Source organism: Camarhynchus parvulus, chromosome 3, assembly GCF_901933205.1.
Source record: "Camarhynchus parvulus chromosome 3, STF_HiC, whole genome shotgun sequence".
Classification (NCBI taxonomy): Eukaryota; Metazoa; Chordata; class Aves; order Passeriformes; family Thraupidae; genus Camarhynchus; species Camarhynchus parvulus.
Genome location: NC_044573.1, coordinates 95,344,974 through 95,357,736, shown reverse-complemented (window position 1 = coordinate 95,357,736; position 12,763 = coordinate 95,344,974). Strand labels below are relative to the sequence as shown.

Genomic DNA, 12,763 nt, shown 5'->3' with positions numbered 1-12,763 from the left:
CTGTAGTGATGAAATACCTAGAAAGTTTTAATTTCCTCTTCTCTCACTCATGCTAACTGGCTCAGTTAATCTCATTGAGAAACAGGTTTCGAGGCGGGAACTGTGAATATATCTGAGTGTTCTGCACATCTCCCAGTTTATCTCTCCAGTAATCTGAGCCAAGTTCTACAATGCTGTGTCCCAGCCTGGGCCATTATTCAAAATCCATCTGACAACATGAATGCTTGCTATAAATACTACTACTGTGGTTGCCATTGTTTTTAGTTTCCTAAGGAGTAGCTATAAATAACTTAATATATTACTAATAGAGTCCTCCTGTAGTACATGTCCATGTCTCTAAGCAGGTATTTGCTTTCATAGGTTGAAAAGCCAGTTTGATTGAATAGTATCTCTTTCATCCCTTGAGACTCTTTTAGTCACTTGACATTAAACTCAGGTGACACATTGCTGCCACTAAAATCCTGTCATTTTAAGATGTTATTTCCCTTCACCATTCTTGTGGATATTTTGTTTTACCGTTGGGTATGTGACCTGTGTGCTTTTATAACTGAGGAGTTATGAGTTGACTGGTCTAGTTGACAAGGTGGTTATCAGTGAAAGGTTGGACTTGATCTTGGAAGTCTTTTCAAACCTTAATGATTCTGTGATTCTGTAATAATGCTGTCCACTGTAACAAATGAAGCTTCATAGAGACACTATCTGAAAAAACATATAAAAACACCAATAGCCTGTGCAGAATAAGGATAAATTTGCAATATAAATATCCATGAAACTATCTGTGGAATATGTTCTCTGTTATATCCATATGTCTGCCTGTTTATCTGAAGTGAAAAGATCTTTATCACAGAAACTTTTAGACTTTTTTTGAGTCATGTTGTTTCCTTGATCACTGGTGCAGGTAGGAATGAATGCCATGGGATACTGCCAATTACTATTTTCTGACATAAACTAAATCCTTCAGCAAAAGTAAGTCAAAACAGCAAGTTTTATCATATCTGTCAGCATGTGTCATGCATAGCTGGTAGAGGAATAGTGTCTTTCTTGTAAGTGGGGGAAAGAAAAGTTAAATCTAAAATTAAAATCTAGTGTATATATTAAAGCAAGTGTTTAACTGATTATTTTTATTTCTCTTGCTGGGGGAGGTAATACCATAAGTGACTTTTCTAAAACTTTCCTACATAAAATTTAATTCTTTACATACCTGATGTCAAAAGATGAACCTCTTAAGTTCAGTAAGCAATAAAAGAATCCCAGGTTTTCAATGGAAAGATGGAAAACGTTTTTTTAATTTTTTTATGCTTATTGGAAAAGGTAATCAGAAGTATGATCATTTTTAAAGGGATCCTGCATCTTATTGTAATAGCAATCTTTGTTTACCTCACACCCTCAGGACCTGTCTGTTTACTCTTGAGTTCTCTTAGTATTAGCATTGTAAGGAAATACTTGAATAGGAAGAGAATAATCCTATTGTTTGAAAAAGTGAAGTTGGTGATGATTTTTGTTTATATCTAGAATCTGAGAATTCTGTTAGGAACAAAAGTATTAGAAGATAGTAGATTTAATTTAGGGTCTAGGGTCCAGTGAATTCTAGTAATATATCACTTTAAAGTTTTGGAATTCGATTAATGAGAAAAGAGCAGTGTCAGTATTTTAAAGTGCCTGAGACATAAACTGAAAAAAATGTATATTGTTTGGAGCTATGAAAACACTTTGCTAAATTAGAAAAGTTATCCCAGCATATCCAGGTTGGCATTTTACACCTGACTTTGAACATGTTATTAACTTAGATTTTAAGGCTGCTCTGTGCAGGAAATGTAGTACTGCTCTTAGTGGTTAGAGTATTCCCAAGCTCTGTTACTCAATAGAGATAACTGATCTGATCTGTAATAATGGGGTTGCACATTGTTGTTAAATTGTTGGGTTATGTACTGTATTTCCAGTACATTAGATTATATGTATTGTTCTAGGAGATTTCCCCCTGATGTGACATGGAACAAGATTACTCTAATGAAGGCCACAGGATTGCAAATAACAAATTATGTTTTCCCCAAAAGGTATCTTTTAGAGTTGAAAACCTGTTCTCCTGAATACATGATTGCAGTCTGACTGCATTTTCCATTGCCACATGTGTGCAGCACAGTTTATGCTGTACAAATAGGTGCAATTCCAGTAGGCAACATTTGGCTCCTGCAAGGAGCTGCTGGAGTCTTCTGGTTGGTGTCCAGCTCATCTTTGCAATTTTTCATTGAGAAGAGTACCTGGTGTCAGCTGGTGGTACATTTTACCTGATTTATCAGTTTGGCATTCATTCCACCAGAAGAAGTACCATTGTCATCCCCTCCAAACAAAAACACTGCCTCTACTTTAATCTTTCCCTCATTGACCCCAACTCACACCCTTACAGATATTTGGGATATACTTGTCCCAGTAATTTCTCTGTTGGTTGGAAATTGCATTACAGTTATTAGTCTTATTTTACATACGTATATAGAACATTTCTCTTTTTTGCTATTTCCAGTATTTTTATCTTGTTAGCTTTGAATTGGCCTTGTATATACATATTCTAATGCTTGCTTTACATTTTTGTTTCCTCCTTCATAAAGGAGCCATAATGTAAATTTATCATGACCTGTAAAAAGACCAAGCTGTAGTCCTTTTAGAGGACAAAACATTTCAGCTGAAGACTGTTCATGAACTCATAAATGTATATTATTATATCGGTCCCAAAAAGCTAGAATTAGACTGAGATAGAATTCAATACCCAATTAATTTATTCTCTGTTATAGGAGGAATTTTTAATCTGTTTCTGAATTTCTGGCAAATCTGGTAACAGACTCCTTAGATCAATAGAAATTTGTTTGTTTTTAAAACTGACCTTATTCTCCTAAAACATTGCAGAAAATCAGCTTTTCTAACTTAAGGCTTGATCTAAAATCATTCAAATTGAATGTGTTTAGATAACCACATTCATTTTACTGAAGCATCCTGTTCTGGCCTCTGCCAGAGACAGGATACCCTACTGTACTGTGTTAAAGCAGCTACAGATTTGACTTGGCGCAGGAATTCTTTCTTCTTATGGCATTTCAGAGACAGTGAGCCAGCAGCTAAACCTCTCAGCAGCTTCCAAAGGCTGACTGTAGGGAAGAATAGGCATGGTACATTCCCAGATGTGTTTTTTGCAAGCATTCACTATGTCTGGAACTTACTAAGTCTATAATATTTTTAAATGCATATATAATGTCAAGGCAAACCAGAAATACTTATAATGGGCCTATAACATTGGGTCCTTTAAAATCCTCCTTCAAACACTGTAAGGTTTCCTGTAAAACATGTAGTTTCCCCTTGTCCTTCTTATTTGAGCTCGATTGTATTTATTTGAGGTCATCATCTCTGCAGTAGCTGTCAGACTGCACACCTCACTAAGGTGCTCTTGCAGAAACACTGCTAAAAGCTTTAAACACAGCAATTAGGAAAAAATAAGGTTCATAGTTTGAAAGTGCATGGTTCAGGCTCAGCATCTTTCATCTGCAGTTGCATTTTCTATTCAGTAGAGACACACAGATATATGTCACCATCTGTGAGTTGCAGATTTTTTTTTAGCCTTATCTTTTATCTTCTGTAAACATACAGCCTAAGAGCTAATTCCTAAACTCATAACTATTGTTCCACGGCTGGTTTGCTAGTATTGATTTTGAATCAAATCCATACAGTTTGCATACCTGAAAAATCCCTTAAATGGCTTTAAGTATATGGATTGGTTGTGTTTTATGCATTCTTTTAGAAGGAGGTTGAAAGTAAAATGTAGCAAATGGAGACAATATTAAAGCTATGTCATAAATATGCAGATTGTAAAAAGAAAGCAATTTTTTGGCTTGGGTTTTGAATCCATCTGCCTATTACATTTTTTAAGTTCAAACAGCAAAACTACTTCTGATTTAACTATTACATATTTGGCAAGCTTAATAAAGAACAAATCAAAGCTAAATCAGGGGTATTTACAACAACCACAAATTTAATCCAAAGTGGGTACTTAAATGCTCATATAGTTCTAAATGATGTTCCTTCCAGATGGTGAATTAATGTAATTTTAGCAGGAAGTGAAGTTGCACAAATACGCAGTATTTAGAACACTCATTGATTTCATGTTTCTGTACCCACCAAGGCACAGATGTTAGTTACCATTTTTGTGCCAGTTGTCTCTATCTTCCTAATAATTGCAAACTGAGGAAGAGAGTTTGCAAGGACAAAAAGGGAGCTGGGAAGAACTTTAGTTTGGAAACCCTAATTCAGATGTAAATTAATTTTTTCTACCCTTGACCTATTTAACCTCCAGAATAATAAAGATCGTGGTCTACTTGTGGAGCATCATATTCTGATTGGGGCTTGTATTGCCTCCATTGTCGCCACTTCATTTCTAAGTAAAATCTTTGAACTTGTAGAAGTGTCTCTGACTTTCAATATACACAGTCTCTCATGCCACTAAAGCAGTGGTCAGAGGGAAGGCACAAGACAAATCTCTTGGCTTAAGTAAAAATGAATTCCTGGTAGCTTGGTCCAGCACGATAATTAAGTTCATTCATTGCTGTAGAATGGCTTGAATTTGCTGGGCCTATTTTGAAATCCCTCATTTTTCCATTTGTTTTGCAGCAAGAAGAAGACCACAAAGATTGTGTGCTGGGTACTAAAGATATTTTGTGGGGATTTTTTGGGTGCTTCTGGTGAGAACTTCTTAGTGGAAGAGTTGTATAGGAGATATTGTATAGGTGTAAGTAGGAAACAGTTTACAATGAAAATGGTAAACACTGGAAAAGGTTTCTCAGAGGGGCTGTAGGTGTCCCATCCCTGGAAACATTAATGAATGGGTTGGGTAGGGCTCTGAGCAACCTGATCCAGTTGCCAATGTCCCTGTTTGCTGCCTGGGAAATTGAACCAGATAATCTGAGGAGTCCCTCCCAGCCCAAACCACTCTGATCCTGGGAGTGTGAAATGGCTGTGTATGCAAGGTGTAAGGCAGGGCAGTACTAATTGCTTGTCTCTTGAAGGCAGAACTAAAGAAGGAGGTATGAAGGAAATAAATTCTTTCTCTAATTGCCTTTGTGAACACTGGTGAAAATGAGAGTGTTGGAAGATGTGCAGCAGCTCTGAGTTGTACCTTGCTGGAGCTCATCAGTTCAGCACTGCTACTTGAAACATAAAATCTGCAGTTCTCTGTCAACCTCTGCCTCTTTCCCAATTTTAGCAGAGTTCAAGTGAATGTACTAGCACCGTCTCTGATAGTCTATTTTATCTTTTTTGGCCATGCAAGACTGCAAAAGAACTTTGCATTTCTTCTCACTACTTACCAAAATGGGGCACAACAAAGCAGATTGGCTTTGTATGTTTAATTACGTATTGAAGACACATGTGGTCTCTGATAGATGTGTGTCTGTTCACAAAATAATGAAAATAAAGAATTTCGAGATAGCACTACCAGCGTGATAGAATTTTAAGGCCTATTTGTTTAGTGTATGCTACTTCACAGTGCTACAGGATTTTGTCCCAGAATTTTTCACAGATGACAACAAATATGCATTTCTCTTTTTGCCCAGGGACTGAAAGGTGACCCTGGTAGTCCTGGTGTGGCTGGTCCAAAAGGAGAAAAGGTACCTTTTTTAATCTATTAAGTTGTATGTATATGTGAGTGTGCATGATATTCTTCAGTTTTGCACATGTTGCCATAACTATGTGTGGCAAACACCCACTGCTGCCATTTGTGCAACTTAAGGGTTAAAGAATATGAGTACAGGCTAACTGTACGAGCAAAAGACAAGTACCCTTTATCACAATGAATTTTAAAAGGAGCTCTGATCAGGAGCCTAAATTTGGTGTCCTGAATTGCTCTCTGGCTGCACTAATTTGCTCCCATGAACTAAACCTGAAGGTCTCAGATGTGATTTGTACCTCAGTGACCTAATTCTGTGAATATTCACACAGTCAGATTTCTTTACATATGTGAGCTGTCACACTGGCTTCAGCAGCCACCTTGTACATGTAAGCTGCAGCTTGTAACTTGACACATGGAAATGTGTTTTGAAGGATTGCTTTTTTTTAAGCTGTGATTCATTTATGCAGAGGCCTGGCACTTTTTTCCCTTTAACCTGTGGTGAACTGTGTAGATCTCTGCCATTACTGGAGAAGAATATCACTTTACTCACATATTTTCATACTCAATATGTTTGATGATTGTACTGAAATAATTTCTGCAATGCTGCATATTCTCTAAAAGGTCTAGAGATTAAATATGTATAACTAAAGAGATTGTTGATTTACTTCCTCTCCTGTTTTAACCAGGGAGATGCAGGACCTCCAGGACCAGCTGCCTTGAGTGTGAGTACATGTAAAGAAAAACAGCCAAAAGAAAATCCCTGAGAAGTGCTGCATGTTTTTCACTAATTTACAATGTGAATACTACCACAAATAAGTCTAAAAGTCCCTTTCTTCATAGTGCGTCTGCATTTTCTTTATGACTTGTGTAGGGAATTCTGTAAATATAAAATAAATAAGCAGGTTTAAAACATCTTGTTTCCTCCCAAATGCTAACAAGGATATTATCTTGTTTATTCCATGTATAAATAGTATAGACTTGAGTGAAGAAATTTCCTTGTTATTTTAAGGAAAAGCATTTTTCAGTAGAAGGTTGCAAAAATGATCAATGCTTTTAGGGTATTGTATTCTGGCTAGACACTGCTGTATGGATGGTGGAAATTTTCTTGATTTCCTTGCAATCCAGGCCCCAAGCATGTACAAAGCCTGAAGGAAAGTGTTCCCAAAATTCTGCAGGACGTATCTTGTTTGCTTCATAAAAGTAATAAATCCTATCTGAATTCTGTGAATTCTAGTGGTTTCCCTCATGAGCTGAGATGAAAAGCCCTTCCATTCTGAACAGTCTATTTGGCAAAACCAATTCCAAATGGAGCAAAAGAGTGTGGCAAAAATGGAAAAAGAAAGAAGATGACAAGAGGTTCCAAATTCCCAGGCTGTAGTTTCACAACATGAGTAGCTCTTCTCCCAGACTCAGTGTTATGAGCCACATCTATACTGTTCATATTACCCATGTAGTCCTAAATAAACTTCAAAAGAACTGTCATTCATAGTGTAAATAGTTTATACATGGTCTTTTCCCTCCCTTAATTTCCCACACTGTAGCAGCAGGACCTCCATTAGAGCTTACAAACATTGAAGGATCTAACAGAGACCCATATGATAAAAATAAATTCTACTCTTTAGGTGTCAAAATTAAGTTGCTGTGTTTTAGACTACTTGTTTTTTGGATTATGAATTATAATATCCTGTATCTCTATTTCCTGGGAAGAAGTTAGTGTTTTGTCCCAAGATCAGGGACTCTTTGCTGCAGTTCATGTCTTACTGGAGGCAAACAGGTCCATTTATGTCCTTTAGTTCTTGAATATACAAACTGTGTGCTGGAAGAGTTAATATATTATTAAAATATTACTAGTAACCTGGAATTTTACTGTAGTAGATGCATTGGAGTATGTCTTGCTTTAGATAGATTCTTACAGGCCTTGAAGGGATCATAAGAATAGGAATCAGACACATCTGAAGATAAGACAGGGAAAAAAACCTGAGGATATCTATTTTGTGTGTGCTCTAACACCACAGAACAGTCTTTTTGAGAATTTTTTTTATGTAACTGATTGAAAAATTAGTACATCTGTTCTGATAGAAGTACCTGGATATGTTAAATCTCTTCTTTTTAGTGTTCATTGTCTTAAATGGCAGTTGTGGTCACTTAGCTTTCCTAAGAATCATACTCAGAGGTCAGTAGTATGATAGCAAGAATCGGAGAATATGCTGAGTTATAAGGGACCCACAAATTGGAAGGGATCACCAAGTCCAACTCCTTGCCCTGCACAGGCCCATCCCCAAGAGTCACACCACACACCTGAGAGCATTGTCCAAATGCTTCTTGAACTTTATCGGGCTGGTGCTGTCCCCACTTCCTTGTGGAGCCCGTTCCAGTGCTCGATCACCCTCTGGGTGAAGAATCTTTTCCTGATACCCAAACTAAACCTCCCCTGACACTGCTTCAGGCCATTCCCTTGGATCCTGTCACTGTCGCCACAGAGCAGAGATCAGTACCTGCCCCTCCTCTTCCCCTCACAAGGAAGCTGTAGCTGCAGTGAGGCCTCCCCTCAGTCTCCTCCAGGCTGAACAGACCCAGTGCCCTCAGCTGCTCTTCCCTGCATGGCCCTTCTTTTTCCTTGTGGCCCTCATTTGGACACTTTCTAGGAGCTTTATATCTTTCTTATATTGTGGTGCCCAAAACTGCCCAAAATATTCACGGTGAGGCTGTCCTAGTGCAGAGCAGAGTGGGACAATCCTCTCCCTTCCCCAGCTGGCCATGCTGTGCCTGATGCCCCCAGAACAGTTTTATCCCTCCTGGCTGCCAGGGCACACTGCTTTCAGGTTGACTGGACTTACTCCTTCTGTACCTGAAGTGATCCAATTTCATAAAATGGGATGTCAAAGAATTGCATTTCTTTGATTACAAAATGCTTTGCAAATGTTTCAGTTCATTGATTCCAGCACAGCAAGGTGTCTTTGTGTTGGTACATTTACTGATGGTTGCCTTTACACTTTTAAAAAGAAAATATTTAAATTTTAGGAAAGCAGACGCAGTCTTCAGAGGGATGTTAGTAAGTGATGTAGACAAGAGTGAGTGTGAATGGGTTTAGCAGTTTGAAGACAGATTACAGCAGAGTGGGAGTGCACAGCCCAGCAGGAAGGCTTTCTCTCTCGGCCACTGTAAATCGTTGTGTGTTTCTCTTGGCAAGAGCTAAAAGAAGATTAATTACATGAGTGATGGTGGCTAAGGGAAAATTCCGTTTTCAGAGCGGTTTTATTTGTGTGGCTGTGATTCTTACAATATATAATCATGAAAGGAAGATGTCATATCTTGCTGTGAATAAATAGTAGGTCAGATAATATCACAGTTCATTTGTCACTTAATGAGAACTTACTATGTCAGAACCATTCATGCTGTTATAGCCAAAATATGATGTAAGTGTTTCAATTATGAGTCCTGTTAAAGTTTTAAAATGTTCCATTCATTTGGGATGAAGGCATAATGTCATAAATTTATCCCCTGCTTCCAGTAATTTGTATTTTTTTCTAATGTGAAAATTATTTATTTTTATCTGAAAGATAAATGAATTATGTTGGGGGGCAGGGAGAGAAGAGAAGTGAAAATGATGACACACTGTAAGAACTAAGTCCTAAGTATGACTTTTGGGCAGGGAGGAAGGGAATATTAAAAGGGACCAGCTTTTGCTCAAACTAGACAACTGAGCCTGGGTCATTGACCTTCTGCCCCAGTGCCATTGCATACAGAGACAGGTGGTAAATGATGGCATCATACAGAGCTCTACTGCCCTGTGTGGCTTTTCCATTCTTGTGTATTTCCATAGAAATCATACCTCAGTGGAGTAAGCTGTATGAGGTCTATCATAAATTCTATTTCAGTATAAACTAGACCATCAGTAGTGTTGTTCAGGGTCAGAATGTTCTCCCCATACGCAGACCTGTTCCATGCTTCTATCCTTAGCACAGGGAGTGTGAAAGTAACAAAAAACTGAGTCTGCTTCACTGCAGCAGCTGGTTGGTCCAGGGAGAATTGCCTGTAGGTAATCTATACAAGTATGTAACAGCATGCAGTAGAAATTCTTGGGTTTGGTTTCGGTTTTTTTTTCTGTCTGTGCTACTGGCACCTGTAAAAGTCTAAAAGATGTCAGTGGCTCTGTGTCTAAAAGCGTTTGTGCAACCCTTATGAGTAGGAAATCCCACACAGCTCAGAAGCATGAGCAACATAGGAACATGAGAAAATAGAGAAGAGAATGAAGGGATTGGTACCTCGAGGGAAAAAATAAATTTTTAAGTGTTCAACTGACAGATATAGCCATTATAGTATGGAATGAGGGAAACTTCAAGGCAGTATGTATGGCAGAATTCATAAATACCCAACAGCTGTAGCAACCTATTAGATAGATGAGCATATGCCAAACTGCAAAATAGGCAAGACAATAGCACTGCTTTTTAAGATGCAAAAATTATTTTATGAGTTTGAAATTGAAATTTCATAGCTCAGAAAGTGCATCTGAAAAATAAAGTAGAGCTCTGGATCTTCCTGTTTGATGTGAGTTAACAGAAAATTTCACACTGTAATCCTAACAACATTAACATTTAACAAAACTTCTCACTTGTAGCAATAGCACAGAATTCAGAAAGAGATGGGATTAGAATTCCATGTATTTCTGTGCATTTATTTAAAGTAGATACACAAGTCTTGTTAATACAATTTCATCAATCATGCATGATGAATTAGAGAAAAGAAACAGCATTGTAATGTAAAATATGCTAATCTGTAAGAAGAAATATGTGCTAAATTTTATAGAATTTCCATAGAACCCTACTGAAATTAGCAATTTCAATAGTTCTAAGTATATTTGTTTGACTCGGGCATTATTCATACAAATACATTTTTTGTACATTTGACATATATATGTGTGTATTTCAGCCCTTTTATTAAGGGCGTAAAGTTTTCCTGTGTCTCTGTAAGTCAGTTAACACTCCCCAAGTCCAGATATATGTATGTATTTTTCTTCTCATTTTTGGTGGTAGTTTTATGGGGGTAGTTCAAAATCATGGTTGATTCTCAGCCTTTTTTTATGCTGTCTCTAATTTCTCTGCTATGTTCTGAATTGCTCTGTAAGTAGTAGACGTTTCTTTTCTTTAGTACTTTTCAGGTACTTTTATGAATAAATGCTGTGATTAAATTTTGAACTTTTCTCCTTTATTATGTCAAGTTTATGAAGCAATATGGGAGATGCTTAAAGCTTAAGTTCCCTGATAAATTGCACTGTAGCTGGTGAACCTTCAGAGAGTAAAAAGGAGGGATTGTACTGCTCTGTAGTGTGGTTTTGCCTAGATGTGGGATTTAGAGGCAGAAGCTGAGGACTGCGCTCTGCAGGGTCACAGCTGGCTCCGCAGCTTGCCCGCTCTGGTTTCCCAGCTTAAGCCTGTGCGTGCCGTGTCAGAAGAGTGACAGGTGAGGGAAGGTAGCACAGCCATCCCTTGTAAAATATACGATAACCATTCCCCTCGACACTTGATACGCTGCTTTTAGTTCCTGGGGAAAATGAGCGTCCGTCCGTACGTTCCTGCGAACCTATCCCTTTCAGGAGTTATAAAATAGTCACCCAGATGGCACCAAGTGTTTACTCAGAAGCCAAGGCTTAAGTCGGTCACAGACAGAAGTCGTCAGGACTTGCTTACTAAACAGATATTTGGAATGTTGGCTCCTAGGTCTGGTTAAAGCGATCCCAAGGAAGCTGGTGCGCAAGTGCCCTGTGGAGGCGGCTGTGGGAGGAAGTTGCAGATTCAGGTCTGGGCAAGCTCCACTGTAACTTTTGGCTCTCCCCTTTCCAAACAAACATCAGCTACAGATTGCACAGCTTTCTCCTCAGTTATTCATGTGAAGCTAAAGAAATGGATACACGCTCTCCAGTAGTAAGCAGTCAAATAATATTACCTTTGCTTTCTTTCCATGTAATGACATGAAGGAAAGTAATCCTATTTAACTAAAGGAAGTATAGACTGCAAATTACATTTTCATTTTAAATCTCTTCTTTTCATACATTTACTTTAGGGAAAATCTCAATTTTATCTGTCTGAGCTTTTTAAATAAGGTGTATTAATTTCCTGAAAATACTAAACTACATAGTTGTTTTTCATTAAATACAGCGCTCACTTAACTTCCACAGTATAACTTTAAAATATCCTTTTCTTCAAAAAACACTTTTTAATTATGGGAGCAGGTGCTATTAAGATTACCCATTTGTTGAAATATGAGATTATTTATTAGTTACAGTGAGGTTATCTTCTTTATGCAGTAATACTGATAGTGAAGGCACAAGTGAAGATTGAAGCCTTAACCATACAGTAAATTTGTTTTTCAAAATTCTTAGTTTGATAAATTGGGATGAATGTGATTTCTATGTCCTTCATAGAATGATGATTTGAAAATTGTCCCATATGCAGTAGGCATCAATGTAATGAATAATTTTGATTTACTCCTCAGAATTTTAATTATACTTTTTTCTGCTTAGCAAAAAACCCTATGTTTATTAAAAGTACTCAGTTCGTGAATGTAAACTTCGGTGAAATTACCCTTTCAATTTCACTTTCAAATTATTGTCTCTGAAGGAAAGTACATTTCAAGGTTAATTAACAGAGAGATAAAGAAATGGCCAAACCCAAAGAATAATGACATCAGTGATGAACATATTTTCTGTTTGCTCCAGTAAAAAATTATCAAGAAAATGTAGCTTATCATGTTTTCTGGCAGACTGAAATACTTCTGCTAAATGCTGTCTCCTTTTCTGTAGAAGTAAATGGATTGAAAGCAGTTTAGAAAGAAAAGTAGTGTAACAGCAGAACAGTATGGTCACTGCAGTAACTTTAAGGGTCCAAGCAGGTGTACAAATCTTTTCACTTGCTGTCTCAAGGTACTTCAGTAAGGATGTGACTGAGATCAGGTCATGTTTGGAAATGCTTAAGATAGAGGTAGTTTAATTTCCCTCATAAACGGTAATACAACAGGAAATTAGTCATCCTTCTGTGATTTTCCTGTGCCGTTTTTCCCATTGTAACAGATTTGTAACAGTGAGGTGTGTCTGCAAGCTCTGTGGGCTTCCGTGTGGGTGGT

The 12,763-nt window shown here is 37.6% G+C and overlaps 1 protein-coding gene across 1 annotated transcript in view; it reads left to right on the top strand.

The window, feature by feature from the left end:
* Window positions 1-12,763, top strand: part of COL19A1 (collagen type XIX alpha 1 chain) — a 178,408-nt gene that overhangs the window by 86,753 nt on the left and 78,892 nt on the right. The window contains exons 13-14 of the mRNA XM_030944776.1: window positions 5,589-5,642; window positions 6,331-6,366. Coding sequence (XP_030800636.1) covers window positions 5,589-5,642; window positions 6,331-6,366 — 90 coding nt within the window. The remainder of the gene's footprint in view (window positions 1-5,588; window positions 5,643-6,330; window positions 6,367-12,763) is intronic.